This window comes from Cricetulus griseus, chromosome 10 (assembly GCF_003668045.3).
Source record: "Cricetulus griseus strain 17A/GY chromosome 10, alternate assembly CriGri-PICRH-1.0, whole genome shotgun sequence".
In the NCBI taxonomy this organism is placed as follows: Eukaryota; Metazoa; Chordata; class Mammalia; order Rodentia; family Cricetidae; genus Cricetulus; species Cricetulus griseus.
Window position 1 is genome coordinate 16585814 of NC_048603.1, and position 20020 is coordinate 16605833.

General features: G+C 47.8%; 1 protein-coding gene across 3 annotated transcripts in view; it reads right to left on the bottom strand.

Annotated features, from left to right (window-relative positions):
• The window catches only part of Matn2 (matrilin 2), a 111465-nt gene that overhangs the window by 4435 nt on the left and 87010 nt on the right, over positions 1 to 20020 (bottom strand). For all 3 annotated transcript variants that reach the window (XM_035449639.1, XM_035449638.1, XM_035449637.1), the window contains 6 exons: positions 16805 to 16927; positions 16338 to 16460; positions 6326 to 6448; positions 4886 to 5008; positions 2690 to 2812; positions 489 to 902 (listed from right to left, as the gene is read on the bottom strand). In XM_035449639.1, coding sequence (XP_035305530.1) covers positions 489 to 902; positions 2690 to 2812; positions 4886 to 5008; positions 6326 to 6448; positions 16338 to 16460; positions 16805 to 16927 — 1029 coding nt within the window. The remainder of the gene's footprint in view (positions 1 to 488; positions 903 to 2689; positions 2813 to 4885; positions 5009 to 6325; positions 6449 to 16337; positions 16461 to 16804; positions 16928 to 20020) is intronic.

Genomic DNA, 20020 nt, shown 5'->3' on the forward strand with positions numbered 1-20020 from the left:
TCTACCTTAGATTTCAAAAGGGATCTGAGGTTGCTATAAAATCTTTTCTAAATCGGGCTATTCCCTTTTGAAACAAGTTAAATAAGCAATTGAGCATTGCTTCTTGTTTTTTTGTTTTGTTTTGTTTTTGTTTTGTTTTTTTGTAAGTGTATTTGTGTCAGTAAATCCAGTAAAAAGAATCTTCAGGTGACTCTGGAGGGAACATGCCATGGCGTTGGGCCAGTTAGATGTTGTAGTTAAACAGAGCGAACTGGGATGACCCTACTGGAGGCCACACACTAGTAAATCCTATCCGTCTGTGAGGGACATTTTATTTAGCGTTGCAGGGCCCCATTATGGCCTCTAGGTGGCAGTGTAGCCAGGTGAATTTTTAATGGCAGTTGTCAAAACACCTTTTTGTTCTCAAACACTCAGACGCCTAAGGTCAGCTGTGAATATAAAAGACCAGAATTTTGAGTAATGTAAACCACAACTCCACCCCTTATTACCAGTGGCCTTGGCTTTGCTGGCCCACTCGGAGACATCATCCTGAGCCCGTCCGTCGGTGAACACGATGGCTACCCTGGGCACCCGTGTGGAGAGGGGCCTGGCCCCTTCTACTTGGGTAAAACTTCTCTCAAACATGTGTTTCAGGGCCAGCCCAGTCATAGAGCCTTTGCCCATGTACTTCATGTGGGCCACAGCTTTCTTCATGTCCTTGGCTGAGCTGAAGTCCCTCAGGGAAAACTCTGTGTGGACCTGTGTGGAATACTGCAGCAGCCCCACCCGAGCAGCTTTCGGGGAAACTGCCAAGGAATCTATGATCCCAGTGACAAAATGCTTCACAATCTCGAAATTGTCTTCTCCGAGGCTCTTGGATCCATCGATCACAAAGACTAGGTCAATTGGGCCTTCAGTGCACCCTACAGGAGACAGGGTTAAAAAGTCAGAGATCATGCACACACAAGACTATAGAAAAAGCATGCTTCAGGCTGGAGAGATGGCTCAGCAGTTAAAGGCTAGGTTCACAACCAAAAATATAAGAAAAAGCATGCTTCAGCTAGCACACAGGACAGACAAGTGGGGAATACCACAAGCAACAATTACTTCCAGGTAACACTTCTATGTTTGAGTCACCAGATAGTGACACTGGTAATTTCCCTGTGTAAGCTACACCGCATCTACACATTGAAAAGGCAATCACACGCTGATTGCTGGCAGCCAGGCCTTGGGGGAACCGTGCACAGTATGGCCGAGGATTAGAGCAGTGGCCCTTTAATACAGTTCCTCCTGCTGGGGTGACCCCCAACCATAAAATTGTTTTTGTTGCTATTTCATAACTGTACTTCTGCTGCTATTATGAATTATAAATGCCCATGTTTTCCGACGGTCTGAGGCAATGTGAAAAGATCAGCTGGTTCCTAAAGGGGTTCCCACCCACAGGTTGAGAACCAGTGGATTAGACTATATTTACCAAGGCAGTTCTTTCTGCTTTGCTGTGGGAGGCAAATAGATGATATACAGTATCTTTCTTGATGGACAGTAGAGATGCTTTTCCTCAGCCATTTCTTCTCCCAAGAAGCTTCCAGGGTAGCCCAGCTTGTGTTGGCTACTCTCTGAATAAATACCCCAACACATTGATTTATTCAATCAAAATCAATTTACTGCACATTTGTTTTGTGCAAGGCAGAAGACAGAGCAGGACTGTGATAATGACTGGCACTAAATGCCTGACACCAGGTTGCTAAGTTCAATGCGCCCTGTGCTGTATCCATGTCAGGGGGGACAATTATTTAACACTGCGTTGTTCTCCCCTAGTCTGAATTGTCCTTCAGTGGATACTGTGTGTCATTTATTTTTGTGCCCTTAATGTTTGGCACACAATAGCTATTCAATATGTTATTACTGACAGAATAAGAGAACTGTGGTATCCATTAGACAGAACACTGATAAGTACCCTCCTGACCTATTAAGACTCAAAAAATGTATGATCACTGAATTCTTTAGGCACACCAAAGCTTTTTTTTGGCAACTTAGATGGCTGATAGTAAAAAGAGAAAAAAAATTATGCAAATACACAGGCAATTTGGATGCCAAGATACTTTGTTATGTACGTCTGCATAAGAGAACTGTAACAATCCCAAATGAATGATCTCATTTCAGTCTACAGTATGTTATTATAATATTCTCTTTTATATATCAAGCAGCTGTCTAATCTTTCAAAGTGAAGCACAATAATAAGGCAAGGAAAGACATACATATGCAAAAATACTTCTATGCCTGGCTAGGAGAAAACGCTAATGTTAGTGTACACATGCATGGAAATATTGGGGGCTGGCTTCTCTCTTTTTCATTAAGTGCTTGTCCTCATTACTCGATCTATTGATTCTTTAATCGTGGAAAGGAAATGAGAAGACTCGGGTGTCATGCACGTGACTCTCCAGCAGGTGTCGGGGCTACTGGGATAAGGTACCAGCTGCTCCCATCTGTATTCCCTTTGCTTACAGGACAGAGCAGTCATTGTCATTTGCTATCAGTGAAATCAAAGTTGTTCTGCTGGCTGCTGTTGCTGAGCTTAGCCCTGTTTTCTGTCAGTGCACACATCTATGTTTATGGGAGAAGCAGGGCTAAGGGGTGTATTGCCTGAAAATGCTCCAAAAGGAACGGCTCCAAAATCAAATGGAAGCAGAAAGCCGGTTCAGCCACTCACTCTTGCAGCGTCTCCCATCCTCGGCCAGGACAAACCCCTCTGAGCACCGGCACGTATAAAAATCTCCGTTGTTCACACATATGTGCTCACAGCCATGGTGGGTGGACTTGCAGACATCCTTCCCTGGGGAAAACGTGGGGAGGTGAACAACCCATTACTGTAAAAGTGAGCTAGTGTGAACAGTTGTGTCAGGGGAGATTAAGAAAGTGATCCATTTTAAAGAACCCAACTTTGCTAAAATGATCATCTTTGCAGTCCATGCCAGGACAGGCCAAGATCAAGGAGCAGCTCCTCTCAGAACTCTTGCTCCTCCTGGCTCAGGTAGATTCCTCATTTGGTTTTGAATGACTGGATAGTCTTCAGCTTCCAATTTTTAGTAGAGACCCCAAATACCCCATGTTGGTTGTCTAATGAGCATTTCTCACAGGTGACGTAATTTGAACTCCTTGAAGTAGTTATGACCCTTTAGTCCTCACAACACCCTGGGGACACTGCTAGGTGTACACGGGGAATAAATGACGCAATGGATGCCATGAATCTGACTTAGTTGTACAAGGCTGTCCAGACAGAGGATGGCCCATTGGAGGCACACTTCTCCAGAGTCTTCCCTTTAAAAGGAGAAACCTTACATGAGACTGGAATCTGTAACTATGGATCCCTCTAGCAAGTGGGAAATTGTGAGACTTAATTTGGGGATCAAATTGCAAAGCTAGAAGTAGTGCCTTTTACACACCATTCAATGTATTGACAAAAACACATGCTGACTGAATAGAAAATTACGGCCCAGGCAGACACGTGGTCTCCGCGAAAGAAGCACAGCAGTGTGGGGCTAGAGGCCCAGACAGCGCGGTGAGGCTGGGAGTCAGGCCCCGCCCACAGAAGAATGCCTGATGACTTAACCTACTCAGCTTTGCCGACATGTGGAATGCCCCCGGTCTCAAGGGAGCCTGTGGGAAGACTGCCCACAAAGCAACCTCAAAAGCAAATGAACCTACTTTGCTCAACGAAGAAAGGATGCTACAGCAGTGTCAAAACCAAGTAGAGATTGCTAGCCCCCAAGCCCTAAAGAGGACTACCATCTAGAATGGGGACAAGTCTGTGCCTGTATTCTAATCCTAACCCCACCGAGCTGCTCTTGGGTGGTGTGATGGCTCATTTTATGTAAACATTTAAATCGGTAGAATCTGGGTAAAGCAGACCACCCTCTGTTATGTGCGGGGACCTTGTCCAATCAGTTGAAGGCCTTAAGAGTAAAAGGAGACTCCCAGAGGAAGGGAAGACATTCTTCACCTACAACATCAGTTCTACAGGGTTTTCCCGCCTTCCTTACAGACATCCTCCTCACCAGCCCCACAATCCCATGAGCCAATTCCTTAAAGTCAGTTTCTCCTTCTTTTCCTCCCTCTTTCGTCTCCCGCACATAGACACTATTATCTGTTTTTCTGGAGAATCCTAACACCGTCTGTGTGTGTGTGTGTGTGTGTGTGTGTGTGTGTGTGTGTGCATCTCTCTGTGTGTGTATGAATGTGTGTATGCACATGCTTGCTGGCTTGCATGTGGAGGCCAAAGCTCAATGCTGAGTGCCTTCCTCAGTCACTATCCATTTTTTTTTTTTTTTTTTTTTTTTTTGAGACAAGGTCTCTTACTGAACCTGCAGCTGACCAATTCAACTAGACTGGCCAACAAGTCTCTGGTACCCTCCCGTTCATCCCCCTGGTACTGAGATGACAGGTGTGCTCCACCATGCTTGCTTTTACACGGGTGCTGGGGACTGAACTCAAACCCTCATGCTTACACAGCAAGCACTTTACCAACCATGCCATCTCTGAGATACCCCCTCAACACTAAAAACCCCACAGAGCCACCCTCCCCACCCTCCAGCCCCTCTCCAAACCCTTCCCCTTACGCATATGGTCTGCCAGGAAGCGCCGAAATTATCTTTTTGGTCCTGGTAGTCGATTGCTGCCAACCATTCTAGTTACACCCACCAACTTGCCGGGCACCCACCCAACCACCATGCAGAAGGCCAAGGGCTGAGAGACAACGGAAACGAGGAGCTTGACGACCTAGGACTACCACCGAGCCATTCCCGAAGAACCCACGGTCAGCTGAGTAGACCCCTTGGAAACACTTTCAGAGCACCCAAAGTTGGAATCTGAGTTTGCGACACGGTTAGGAACTCTACAGAGCGCTTACTTCTACAGCGCTTTCCATCCTCAGCCAGCCCGAATCCCTCCAGACACTTGCAGATGTATGATTCGCCACTGTTTACACAAAGGTGCTCGCAGCCGTGGTCCACAGCCTGGCAGACATCCTTCCCTGAGGAGAGTACAGTGATTAGAACAACTGCATCAACATAAAAATCTACATGGACTTCCCCACGGAGATCTATCCATCCAGGCCTCTGGACTCGAGTGCTGCTTGAGCAGGAAGAGGAAACTGGGGTTGAAGTTTGGTGGCTCTGGGGTTGAGCTAAATCTTCAAACTTTCCCACTGTCATTGCCATCACCACTCAGCAATGCCTCAGGATGCCTCGGCGGTCTGCAGACATGGCCTCTGGTGTCAGGCGGAGATGCTACTGGTATGGTTACATAGGAGAAAGCTGCAGTTTAGCATCAATGCTGGAATCTAATCTTGCCTTTGTCCTGGCGCCATCTATGATTCAGGAAAATCACATAACCTCTTGGAATCTTAGCTTTCTTGTCTGAAAACAAGAGTAATGATTGCACATCCTCATCTCTTTGGGAAAAATCTTTGAGAAGTCTGAGGAAAAGAGGACTGACTGACTGACTGAGGAGGGCCACTAACCCAGATTTGCCCTCTCCTCTCTGACTGTTGCTATTGTTACTACCGGGGTGTTGGGAACTGAACCCAGAGCCTTGCATGTGCTTGGGCAGGTCCCCAAGCTCATTTATTTATTTATTTTTAGTTTTTATTTATGTGCCTGTGTATAGGTATGCGTATATGAGTACAGTTGCCTTCAGAGGCCAGGAGAGGGTGCCAGATCCCCTGGAGCTGGAGTGACAGGATCCTGTAAGCCACTTGATATGGACGCTAGGAACTGAATTCCTGTCCTCTGGAAGAGCAGCAAGTATTGTCAATAACTGAGCCATCTCTCTAGCCCTCCATTTTTATTTCTTTATTTTATTTTGAGGCAGTGTCCCACTAAACTTAGTGAGACCAGTATGGCCTACAGCCCAGGAAATCTGTGAATCTGCCACACTCCTGCCTCAGCCTTCTAAGTAGCCAGGATTATAGGGGTATACCAGCTGGACCAGTGTAGTGTATTGTTATTGAGAGAAGGTCTCAATATGTAGGGCTGGCCTAGAACTTGCTATGTAGACCAGACTGGGTTTAAATCCACAGAGATCATCTACCTCTCTCTGCTTTCCCAGTAATAGGAACCAAAACATATAACACCATGTCTGGCTTGACAGGTTATTATTTACTAAAGCGTATTGTTATATACAGTGACTTTGTTTTCACACAGCACCCCCTTTTCTGTCCCAGGATGCCACCCAGACACCACATGACATCTGGTTGTGTGGTGCTGACTGTTGATAATAATTGTCTCACACAGAAATTGACATGGCAGACCTCAGGGAAGGCCTTATGAGCTAGCTCTAGCAAACTTACTTCTGCAAGTCTTCCCGTCGTCACGGAGGATGTACCCCTCAAAACATCGACACACGAATGAGTCTTCACTGCTTACACATGAATGTTCACAACCATGGTCCCCCAAAGCACAAGAGTCCAGTTCTGATGAAAATTACAGAAATAGAAGAAAAGTATTCATAGATTAGTGACTTACTCATTCATAGAAGACATTGCAGACATCCTAAGTTGAAATAGTGTCTTTATTCCACACAGTTCATTTCAGGATAGAAAGTCTCTATGAGCAAAAATTCTTAATATATACAGAGCACATAAATCAAGCAAAACATCCAGCTCCACAGGAAAAGGGGGAAAGAATAAGTTTCCAGAAAGAGATGGAAATATCTATGACTATGGAAAAAAGTCTAATATCAACTTTTCTATGGCTCTACATAGGCATGTATGTAGGGGTCACTCTCACCATGCCTCCAGGTGTACCTGGCCACGCCCCCCTAGGGTAGTTTAAGAGTTGGGGACATACTTTGGAAAGCCCCTCTCTTTTTTCCCTGCTGCTTCGGCTTGCTCTGCTTTCCTGCTAGTTGGCCAGGTGCACAATAAGTGAGGCAATTTTCCCCAATAAATATCTACATTACCTGACTACATACTGGTATTTAACATCATTAGCCGATGACTAGGGCTTCTTATTGGCTAGCTCTGTCTTAATTACTTAACTACTAATCCATGTATTTCTACATGGCCTTATCTTACCGGAGAACGTCTGGTGCTTCCTATCCTCCTGGTTTCCACATGGCATCTTTTTCTGCCTCCTTTCCCAGAATTCTCTTAGTCTCCTAGCCCTGCCTATCTTCCTGCCTTTACTGGCTATTGGCCAAACAGTGTTTTATTCATCAACCAATAAGAGAAATATATATATACAGAAGGACATCCCCCATCACACTATGGTAGGAGAGGGCAGGGTACACACACGGCAGGACATGAGTGAGGGAGAAGGGCAGTCACGGGAGGTTTTGATCAGTGGAATCCATCCCCCCATCCCCCACCCCCATCTAGCTAGGCGTTGGTAGCACACGCCTTCGATCCCAGCACAGCCACAGAGAAACCCTGTCTCAAACCACCACCCCCCAAAAAAACCAAAATAAAACAAAAAAGAACCACCCCCCCAGTCTGGCTGCATTTTGACAGAATGCTGTGAGTGTAGAGAAGAAATATGGGGATGGATACAGCCTACTGCCATGACCCTGCTGGCCCAGAACACTGGTGACAATGTGGCTGGACTGGCTACGTTTTGAAGGTAGAGTCTGTACGATACGGTGGTGGACGGATGTTAGATCACAGATCTTCTAGCTGCCTTTCTCCCCGTCCCAGAAACAGGCCACCCCTCCCTGAAGCCTGCCTCCCCGGTACTTCTCTCCTCCCCTCTTACAGATGTGAGCAAGCCCAGCCACCCTGATTCCTAGATCACAGACAACCCCTGAACTGTAACTACTTTTGTCAGTGCCACGCCCAATCACTTGGCATGGAGGTGGGTCATCGCCACCTCTAAGAATCACAATGTTCTTTAGAATGGAGGGTTAGCTCATCAGCTTCCCCACCCTGCTGTGGCTGTCCTACTAATGCTCTCCCGTGTCCTGGCCTGGTCACAGCCGCCTTGGCCCTGAGGCTCTCTGCTGATAAAGCTCATTTAAAGGGTAACTTTGTATGAACTCCTGTTCTTTCCAACAATGAAACCAAGAGTCCACCTTCACATGGCTAGTGTCAGGGGGACATACATGGGCTGACCCCGCCCCCTGACGATGGGTGGGCAAGCACAGGGACTTGCTACTCCATCAACACTGGCTATCATCATGGACCTGCCTGAGGACACTGCACATGAGTGAAGCCTCAGTGCACTTGCACGGTCTTCCCTTTAAAAGTTCCAGCCTCCGGGGCTGGAGAGATGACTCAGAGGTTAAGAGCACTGACTGTTCTTCCAGAGGTCCTGAGTTCAATTCCCGGCGACCACATGGTGGCTCACAACCACCTTGAATGAGATCTGGTGCCCTCTGCTGGCATGCAGGCAGAAGACTGCATACATAATAAAATCTTAAAAAAATAAGTTCCAACTTCCCTGATTCGCTCTCCCTGCCTCTCTCTCTTCCTCCTCACTTACTCTCTGTCCTGCTCTGTTCTTCTCTCACTTGCTCTCTCGTGATATAATAAACTATTGTGAATATGTCTCCTAGTCTCATGTCTCATCTTGCACCCTTCTCTTTCTAATTTAAGCAGAAATCTAACAGCTAGGACGGAAGAGTCAAGGATGACTCGGAGGTCACTGGACTGAGCTCTTGAAGGACAGCATTGCTGTTTATAGGGCTGGGTGGCTTCTGGGGACTAGAAGGTTTGTGCGCTTGTGAAAACCAGGCTGACGGTTCAAAGCTTGAAACTGAGGACCAGGGGCAGTGAGTGACTTTTTATGACAACCATACAGCTAACTGAAGGCCAACCAAGCCCTTTAGGAAATGAACAGGATTTCAACAAAGGGCGTGCACTGACATGGTTCAAGGCACATGGTGGCAATTATACTCAGGAGGAATCATCTACCTTTATTGTTGTTGCTGTTGTTAAGTATTATTGCAGCATTTCTCAAAGAAGGGGAGTCCTCAGAACTGCCCTATAGGCTACTTACGGGAACCAGTTATAAGGATTCAGGTATTATGCTGGCCTATCCCAGTCACCAGGCAGAATGCACCCAGGCAGTAACCTGATCAGCCCAGGTGCAAAGGATCCCTTTAAAAGACAGACCCCACTCACTTATCGGTCTTTTTGCCTGCTTTTCTCTTTCTTGCTCGTCTCTTTCCTGCTGTTTCCCTGGGCAGACTGGACTTCCTGTCTCCCTCTTCTCTCCTGTCCTCTCTCTGTGTCTCTTTACATCTTTTGTCTTCCCTTCCCTCTTCCATCTCTGTTCCCGGTTGGCCAACACCTACCCCTCCCTTCGCTCCCTTTCCCAATAAACTCCATGTGGGTTTGTTGAGTTTGGTGGATCGTGTTTCATCGCCCACAGCTAAAGCAAACACCACCACCAGTGAAACTCTCATTTACCAGCAGGAGAAACTAAGGTTGAGGAAAACCAATTAATTACAGATTGCCAAGACCACTTGCTAATAAGTGGAAGAACCAGATGAAAAAAGTTATTATTATTATTATTATTTTTTGGTAATGAAGCTCTTGACTTTTCCTAACTACACACAGTATTACCATCTGCTAAGCTTTCAGACACGAGGGGGAATTTTGCATTCTTTGGGCAGGAACAAAGCCAGAAGCTTTGAAGAATGGGGAAACGAGATTAGCTGGAATTTTAGCTGTAACAGAGACCCTAAGTAAAGTTTGCTCTGAGTGTGACTTATTTCTCTGGGCACATTCTGGACTCATTATGAATGCAGAACATTTCCCTGTGGCTGGAGTTGCTCCTCACATAGTTAAAAGTACCACGAAGTGACGCATAGCACTAACAGATAGTTGGCACAGAGGGCAACGTTTTTCCTTCTTCACCATGAATTTATAAGAATACTGCATTTTCCAAGGTAATCATTGCCAAGCCCTGATCCAGAGCGAACAGTCTGAGCACACTCTTCTAGACAGGACTCCCCACCCAGCTCTCCTCCACTAGCCATAGCTCAAGCTGGTCCTCTTGAAGATCACGGGAGTCTTCCTCAATGGAGACACAGACTACTGAGCCCCAGCTTCCCAAACCAGAGCAGCCCAAGACTGCGTCTGTCGGGTGCTCTTTATCAGAGGGCATCCAAGGAGAAGCCGGTACCCACAGGGTCATGTGCTCATCCTTAGCTATATGCCATGCCAACAGCTCCAGCCCAGCTCCTCAGTTCTCCTCAAACTGTGGATGTTTTAAAGTAAGTGAAGACTTTTCAAGCTTATCTTTCCCTCTGTTCATCCCCTTGGGGTATCTGAACCATGGAAGAGTGGGTCACTTCTCATAGGAGGTTTCTGCAGACGACTGCTCAGGGCAAAACAGACAGGCCTCCAAAGTCAACGGAACTAAAGGTCATACTTGCCTACGGAGGACTGTCTGGTAGTGTCTGCAATGCTACAGAACACACCTTTCACCCAGCAGCTTCACTTAGGGACTCCCTTCCACAGTGCCCTCGTATGTTGTGAGGGAATGTACTTCCAAGTTACTTACTGACTGTTTCATTGCTAGTAAGGGTGGAAAGCGGGAGTCGGTTGAAGCAAAATGCAATGGAATGTTACACAGCTGTAGAAAGAACAAGGAACTTCCCTACATAAATGCGGTGGTTTGAGTAAGAACAGCCCCCATGGGCTCATACATTTGAATGCTTAGTCACCAAGGAGTGGCACTATTTGAAAGGATTAGGAGGTGTGGCCTTGTTGGAGGTGGGCACCGAGGTTTCAAAAGCCGCTGGCAAGCCCAAAGTTGGTATGTAGCTCTCTTATGGGTTAGTATGTAGCTCGCAGCTACATGAATGCTGTCACGCTCCCTGCCATAATGAAAACAATGGACTAAATCTTAGACACAGTAAACAAGCCCCCAGTTAAATGCTTTCTTTTTATAAGAGCTGCCTTTTATACATCATGGTGTCTCTTCATAGCAATAGAACAGTGACTAAGACAGAAGTTGGTACCAGGAGAGGGGTATTGCTGTGACAGATTTGACCATGCTGCTTAGTGACAGAACGTGGACTTTGGGACTCCGGATCAGGAAAGCAGTCGAATGCTTTAAGCAGGGCCTAATGGGAAATATTAGAGGGAGCACAGAAGACAGTTGTGCTGACCGCTGTGTAGATTATGGTGGCCTGGCTCGTGAGGATTCATGGGGAAGAATTTTAGTAAGTGGCCTAGAGACTGTTCTTGTGATATTGTGGCTGCTTTTTGTGCTTGTCCTAAAAATCTGCCTGGGGATAAATTGAAGAGTTTTTTTGTTAATGGTGTTGGCAGAGGAGATTTCAGGAGAGCCTAGTATTAACTGTGTCTTGTGGTTATTAGTAATCACTCTTTGGTTTTTTGTTTTGTCTTTTCAAGACAGGGTTTCTCTGTGAAACAGTCTTGACTATCCTGGAACTCACTCTGTAGACCAGGCTGGCCTTGAACTCACAGAGATCCTTCTGCCTCTGCCTCCCAAATGCTGGGATTAAAGGCGTGCGCCACCAATACCCAGCTAGTAAACATGGTTTCAGTGGGGGCAGCTGACCCTTTGGTGCCCCTGCAGAAGCCTTTGCTCACACCAAGAAGCATCCCTCAGGCTGTCATATTCTGCCCATGTGTTCTAAAGCTGAGGACCACCAGGGCATCTTGAGGGGGAAGGTGGTCCCCTCCCCACATTCACGATACTCACTGGACTGTGTCCCTCAATCCCTAATTAACTGGTCCCTTAGTGCCTACTGAGATTTGGAGATAGGGCTCTGGGAAGTGATTAGGTTTGGTTGTGGTTACAAGGGCGGGGCCCAGACAATGTTCTTTTTATGATCCTATCATTATACTATTATTGTCGTTATCATCACCACCACCACCATGATCAGAAGGTATGTATGAGTGTGATGGGGAACTCGTGTGCCATGCTGCAAACTCTGGTGTGTGTGTGTGTGTGTGTGTGTGTGTGTGTGTGTGTGTGTGTGTGTGTCTAGTCTAGTCTAGGGATCAACCAGCTCGCCAGGCTTGCTTTGGCAGACACTTTATGTTAGCAGCCCAGGACTAGTGTTTTCATTTACAAAGATACCAAAGAGCTCCTCCACTCACTGCCTGTCTCCATCTCTCTTCCTCCATGGGACGACACAGCCATTGGTGGGTTTTTGAGAGCCCTCCCCAGAGTATTACTGCTCTGGCATCCTGTATTCAGACTTCCAGCCTCCAGCACTACGAGAAAGACTTTTCTGTGGTTAGGGAACAATACACAGTCTGGTCTTTTGCCATGGCTGCCTGATAGACTCAGGGTGGAGTGGGATGGGGTTAGGACTCTGGGGCTAAAGGAGCCTTTTCAAATCAGCCTGTGGTAGCTGGACTGCAAGTGTGACCGACTGGATCCCCGAGGCTTTAAGGCTGTGGCTCCTACCCAGACTGTGCCCCCCACAGATGGGAAGAAGGGCTTCTCCTAGGGCAGTGTGTGGACTACAGAGTAGGGTATCTCTAAACCCTGCAAGGGGAGTGTGCCTGGGCCTGTCCTGGGGAATTGGGTCTCCAGACAACAATTACAGGGAGCTCACTTTGGGCCTCTCTGTAAAGAACTGTCTGAAGCTGAGGAGTGAGACCAACAGGGGTGTCACAGAGTTTAAGGTCCACCACACATTCTCAAAACATGTCTATGAATATATGCCTGTGTCACACAGGGACCCTGAAAGACAGAAATAATCACTCCCATGTTCGAAGGTGAGCATCAGAAACACAGGAAAGGCCAGCTTCTTTGCCCAGGTTACAAACAACAATACGTGACGTTGGGCTTGGATCCCAGATCCATACCCTATATTCTACCGTGTTCCTTCTCGAACCTGTGCACAGGTGTCCAGGGGGTGGGTGGAGGAGCTTGGCACCCAGTGGTTATGGAGGAGGAAGTTTCCGTGGGGCTGACTCTGGCGATAGGCTGGGTTTCTGTATGCGGGGTTGGGGAGGGTGGGGAAAGGGGGGCTGTCTTCAATGGAGAGAGACTAGAGATGGGTATGCTCTTCTGTATATGTTTCTCTTATTGGTTGATGAGTAAAACACTGGCCAGTAGAGGCAGGAAGACAGGCAGGGCTAGGAGACAAGGAGAATGCTGGAAGAGAGGAGAGAGAGGCCTGGAGGAGATGCCATGTAGAGAACGACCAGGAGGATAGGAAGTGCCAGGCGTTCTCTGGTAAGACAAGGCCATGTAGAAATACACAGATTAGTAGTTATGGGTTAATAATTAAGACAGAGATAGCCAACAAGAAGCCCTAGTCATTAGCCAACAGTTTTATTAATTAATATGTCTCTGTGTGCTTATTTGGGGCTGAAGAGTGACAGGACCTGGCGGGACAGAAACCTCCATCTTCAGAATAGTGTTTGTTCAGGAGACTACCAGGATGCCATGAGGGAGACCCAGGAAAGGCTCTCCCACACTGCCAAATCAAGGATTGTCATTGGAAATTTTTTTTTTTTCTGGGAGGTTGTAGGGAGCCATTAAAGGGGTCTGAGCTTGGGGTGGAGCCTGCACTAGGGGGTCACAGAGCCACAGGATAGCTGGTCTCTGTTCACTCACTAACCTATTCATTTTACTTTGCCAGGCTGGGCCCTGGGAATTCTGACTCCAGGTCAGACCTGGCCTGTGACCTCTGACTCCCAAGGACTTGCAGGCAGTGGACTGTGCACTCCACGCATAGTGGGAGTCTTGTCTGGCACTGTGTCGGTCTTGCACAAGCCGCATTTAAAGGGAACTTCTAGTGAGAGAAACAGAACACAAAGCTGTAGCTGGAAGAGAAACATCCCCCCCCCCAATCTACACAGCTAAAACAGGGTGAGAGGAGGAGAGAGAGCGGATAGGCTTCACTCCAGCACCTAAACAGCTGGGACAGAGGACCCAGAGGAAAGGGTGGGCTTTACTCCAGTATCTACTTGGTTCCAGGGGCTTGGGAACTTGGACTTTGGCTCTCTACACTTGAGACAACCTGGAGGATGAGTGAAGGGATCTGATCACCTGTTGTTGAGGCTCTAAATAAAGGCCAAGGAAGCCCTCATCTTTTGATCAAGGTCTGGCAGACCCCAGCTTACCTCCCTACCCCCCCCAACCCCCGGCCCCTGTCACCAGCCTTTACTAGAAAGGTACAGTCATGTTATTTGGCGGTGTGTCATCTGGCACAAGGCAGGGGAACACTCATCCCAACTGCCATTAGCTGTGACCACAGCGAAAACCTAGGTCATGATTACAGGATGCAGCAGCTGGACTGAATCAATTCAGAGCAGACAGAAAGTCTTCAATTTGGGGAACGGCTCTGGCGGGTAATATGTGTCTGTCCTGTATTGTTCCCGAGTTCAGTGCTAACCCATCTGATTACCTCACATGTTCTCATAACCACCCAACCAGACATAAAGTTCACTGCGGTTGCCGGACTTTCACTCATATATAGACGACGCCATGCCTTTTGTTACAAAGACACTTTAAATCAGAAAACAGGCAATGTTCAAAGGCGGCGAAGGCAAAACTCTGATGAGGGGAGGGGAGGGAGAATGAGAGAAGGGTCTGTAAGCGTTTCAGATTCCGTGAGAAGATTTTAGGAGTCCTGCAATTATCTCCCCCCCCCAGCTTTTGATTATCGGAGTGAAGAGAACAAAGAAGGGGCGTTGTGAGTAATCCAAGACGAGGGAGAATTACACCCATAATCCCCTCGCATCTGGCTTTGGCAGGCAGGCAACTATAGATGGTATTTAACTTACCCACCCTTTTCCACACCCCCTCCCCCCCACTGCCCAGGCCTACTAGAGTTGGCTGCAGCAGCGCTCTGCGAGCAGCTGGGCAGGGATCCACAAGCAAGCTGCAACACAGACAACCTATTTGCCAAGATCCAAGAATCCATCCCAAACTGGGAAAATATTTTCTCACAAGAAGCCCAGTTAATTACTGCACAGCTGTTCGGGCAGCTCATCTGCCCGTGAGAACTGATGATACAAAAAAGATGGATGCGTTAGTGCTGCGTACCTACGGTTGTATCAGTGGCCAAGGAACTTGGTCTTATAGCCAGAAAGACAGACAGTAGCCAAGGAAAGCAAAGGACGGTCTTTGCTTCCATTTTGACACTTTTTCTCAAACTGTTCTTGGTCCCTGACCTTGGTCCACTTAGAAATGCAGGGGAGAAAGCACAATGGCTTTCTTGAATGGGAGAGACAAGGGGGCCTGGAATCTTATCTTTTGGTTGTTGTTTTTTTCAGTGGAGAGGGGAGCTGGGGCCAGCTACAAGGAAACATATGTCTAGACAATATCACTGCTGGCCTGGCCTTGTGCTGAGAGGTGACAGAGACGACAAAGAGGCTCAGGGATCTCCCTTTCAGAACTAACTGGAGACTCACAGAGAGTGAGCCCTACTCAGTAGAGGGCCACCTCGGACTCTTTCCCGAGTCTGAGCTGCAGTTATCCCATCTGTCCCTGGGGTGTGACAGTGTGTGTTTAGCTCAGTGCTCGGCGCCTGGCACTCAACCAGCGGACAATCAGCAAGTTTCTGTATTGCTGGTCACAGGCGTGACTGGCTAGGGGGTAGAGCTGAGAGTGTATCTTTGTATATTTGTAATATTCGCCTCTCACCTGTAGCGGTGACCATGCCTTTTGGGCATGGCTACAGGTGCTGATGTGACCTGTTAAAGGGTGGAAAGCCCCTTCGGGTCACAAAGAGCATCTGAGAGGCAGTGTCTGCATCCCTGGAGCAGGAACACTGTGATAGTCAGTCACTTGTTTTCTGTGTGAGTTCTTTCCCCAAATAAACTCCGTCTATTATTCTACAAGGTTCTGGTTAATTCATTACTACCTGCTCATATTAGTCTGTACTCTGTTGTCATGTTGCAATACATGCATAGAATGATCAGGAAGAATAGAGGCTTAAGAAGTTAGGCCTTCATTCTGCTTCGTCTTATGGTGGGAAAGCCCAAAGAGGTGGAGATACAGGGACAGGTCCCACTCTACAACAATTCATTCTCTAGAACCATTCTCTACAGTCCACTCCCCCAAGAAAGGCATTAACCCTTCCCACCAACATAAATTGCCTTGGAAAAGTCTCATGTCTCAAAGGTTTCACAGTGGCAACCGATTTTGAACATAAATTTCAGTAGGGACAGACCACAACTCAAACCATATCAGCATGCCAAGAATGAGGGCCTGTATCATTCTGGTGGTGAGGCCGGGTGTGGAGACAGCAAAGCCATTCCCAGGATCACGGGAATGAAGTCAGGGCTTTGAGATGCAGGCGCACATATCACCAGGAGCCCAGTCAAGCCCAGAGACGACACTCGGGGATGCACACTGGCACCTACAAGGGCCGGTGCTGAGTCCCGTCTGTCCCAGGGTCTCAAATGTGACGAGACTTACTTGCACAGGTCTTCCCGTCGCTTCGGAGCGCGTGACCCTCAGGACACTGACAGGCAAAGGATCTATCTGTGTTGACACAGGAGTATTCACAACCGTGGTCGCTCAGCAAGCAGTAATCCACTCCTGTAAAACCAAAGCCAAGTGAGATCCCCGGGGAGGGGGAGGCAAGGCCTCTGGGCTGTGATAGAAATTAAGTAACCTTCACAATCCACAATCCACAGTCAGCAAGCAGTAATCCACCCCTGTAAAACCAAAGCCAAGTGAGATCCCTCCCGGGGTCTCTGTTGGCAAGGCCTCCGGGCTTCCGTGGAAATTAAGTAACAGTTCTCATCTATTGGCATTCAAAGTCTTGGTCCCCAGCAGACATCCCCAGTCTCTCTGGAGGGCCGAGGGGAATGTGCTGATCTCTGTACACTTCACTCCTGTTGCAAACCCTTCCCCAGTAGAGAGATGGAAGGGAGACTCACTAGAGCAGGTCTTGAGGTCATCGTTGATGAGGAACCCTTCCGAGCACTGGCAGACAAAGGATTCTTCCGTGTTCAGGCACAGCTGCTCACAGCCATGGTCCTGCTGGGCACAGTGGTCCACGCCTGCATCGGTCACAAACACAGGGAAACAATAAAGGGGCTGACCCACGGACTGCTGACCAAAGCCTTCTGGCAGTAACAGCAGCCACAGGGAAGGTTCCACCCTGCCTAAAAGCTACCCGTCTTGCTGGGAAATCAGCCTTGTTCCTTGTCATAGCCAGCTTCAGCGGACTTGACACAAAACTTAGAGTCACCTGGGAAGAGGAGACCTCAGGTGAGGAATTGCCTCCATCAAATTGGCCCGTGGGGGTGTGTGGCATGCTGACTGATCGAAGCCCGAATAGTGTTCATCCCGGGAAGGTGGGCTTCCCCGAACGGGATAAGATTGCAAGCAGAATATGAACCTAGATGTAAAGCAGTAAACACCGTTCCTCTGTAGTCTCTGCCTCAGTTCCCACCTTGACTTCCCTAGGTCAGAAACTGTGACATGGCAGCGGAAGCTGAAATAACCCTTTGCTCCCCAGGTTGCTTTTGGTCACGGCGTTTATCAGAGCAACAGAAAGCAAACTGGGACAGCAGCGATTCCCACATCCTTGCTGTGGGTGCTGGAGGGATTTGACCTCTCTGTGCTGTCAACTCCTGACCTGGGGATGATGGCAGTCCCCTTTTTTTCTTTTTCTTTCTTTCTTTTGGTTGTTTTCAAGACAGGGTTTCTCTGTGGCTTTGGAGGCTGTCCTGGAACTCACTCTGTAGACCAGGCTGGTCTTGAACGCACAGAGATATGCCTGCCTCTGCCTCCCGAGTGCTGGGATTAAAGGCATGTGCCACCAACGCCCAGCTCTATTTTTCTTTTTTTATGCTACCTTTCCATGTGTTCATGGGATACACATGCATGTGTGTGAGCATGTTTGTGGGGGCCAGAGGACAACTTTGTCATTCTTGGGAAACACAGTCTACCTCCTTCAGACAGTATCTCTCTTACTGGCTTGGAGCGCGATGATTAAGCTGGGCTGGCAGGCTAACAGGTGTCATTCTGTTTCCTCCTGCCATGTGCTGAGGTTACAAGTGCATGCCGCCATGCCTGGTGTTCCACCTGGGTTCTGGATGTAGAACTCAGACTCAGGGCTTGCAAAGCAAACACTTCACCAACTGGGTTTTTCTCCCAAGATGCCTGGAGGTCCCTACCTGGTGGTAATGTAGTGAAAGTTAGAGGAAATAGATCTAAAGCCCTCCAAACAATGGCTGGCACACTTAATGAATGGTTCTTATTATTGCTAAGTAGTGCTCAGAATTATTATGTAATTTACTTTTATTTGAAAAATAAAAAAGAGATTTTTTTTTTAATTCTCTTAATCAGGACATCCAGATTCAGAAAAAAAAAAACACTAAAAAATAAAAAACAAAAAATCCTGGCTTCCTGTGTGGTCCCTTCTGGCGTCCAAACACCACACAGCTGGTCCTTGGGCAGGGAACTCTGGAGGCCAGGAGGAAACACACAGCTGTGGTGGACAGCTCCCACAGAGTGCCCTCTGGGCTGCCTCCCAGATTTACTGACTGGAGAAAGTGCGCCCCCCTCTCCCCCAATCGATTGGGATAGACACTGAAGGCTTCATGATGGCCGTCTGAAGTAAGCCTTTTCCCTCCTGCCTGTCTGAAAACCAGCAGCTTCTAGAACGATGGCAGACACACCTACAAAAACAGTTGCAGCATCTCAGAGCCACATGCCCGCCTTTGAATCCTGATTCTGCCACTTACCAGGCAGAACTTTCGGGAGGCACGTGAGTGCTAGGATGTCGAAGGTGCTCACAACTGTGCCTACCCAGAGCCAGCACCTCAGAAGTGCTTTCTGTCATAGTGCCTGTGGCTAAGAGCCCCATGATTTTCCCTGGGGACTTCTAGACAGAAATAGCTTGGTTTAAACTTTCTAAAAGTTGGCAAATCCTTTTTTTCTTTTTTTTTGGTTTTTTTGAGATAGGGTTTCTCTGTATTGTTTTGGAGCCTGTCCTGGAACTCGACTGGTAGATCAGGCTGGCCTCGAATTCACAGAGATCTACCTGTCTCTCTCTCTCTCTTTTTAAGATTTTATTTATTTATATTTATTTATTATGTATACAACATTCTGCTTCCATGCATATCTGCACAACAGAAGAGGGCATCACATCTCATTACCGATGGTTGTGAGCCACCATGTGGTTGCTGGGAATTGAACTTAGGTCCTCTGGAAGAGCAGCCAGTGAGCCCTCTTTCCAGCCCAAAGTTGGCAAATCTTACAGAGGAAGACCCCCATCTCTTCCAGGCTCATGTCTGAGCTCTTCTAGACTCCCCAAGGTGTTTCGAGATATTTGATCTCACCGTGAAACTCCGAGACTGGGTGAGTAAAATTAACTTTGGATGGGGAGGACGGAGCCAGTGACCAGATGGCCAGAATTAGCCATAGAGAGTATGGAGGACCCAGGAATTCAGATGCACAGAAAGGAGTATGGAGGGACTTAGAGATTCCAGGTCTTTCTGGTTTAGGACAAGTGGACACATGCTTCTCTTGGCTTCCTTGATCTAGCAGGTTTTCACCCCGACATCTGACTCCCGAATCCTTATTGGTAAATAGAACGATAGAGACTTAGTTAAAACCTACATATGGCGGCCACAACCACAGCCCACCAGTGCCAGTGGGACTGGAAATCTTTCCAAGACGCTGCCTGAGTGGGCTGCTGACTTCGAGTTGGAGGGCACAAAAATTATCAGAGATTCTGGTGCAACTCCTGAGCCGACAGAAAAAACGCCACCAGGGCATGCTGGGAGAGTCAAGATCATGCTTAGAAAGCCAAATCAAGGCATTTTGTTTCCTCGGAAGACGGAGGGGGATGAGGTTCCCCCAGGCTGGCTCCGTGTCTCCCATTTAAGCCGAGAAAGTTGCCCTCCTGGAAGAGCTGAAGCAGATGAAGTTTACTAGGTGCAAGGCCACACAAAGGGACCCTTCTGTGTAGGCCAATGTCACCAGCCCCAGCTCTTAGTGTGCCAGGGCCCTTAGGATCCATCACAGCCCCCACATAGTCTCATCCTGCTGCCTTGGGCCTGTGGAGACTACACCTCAAAAAAAAAAAAAAAAAAAAAAGTCGTAGGCATATCCAGTTGGCAAGACCTGGAAGTTTCCATGTG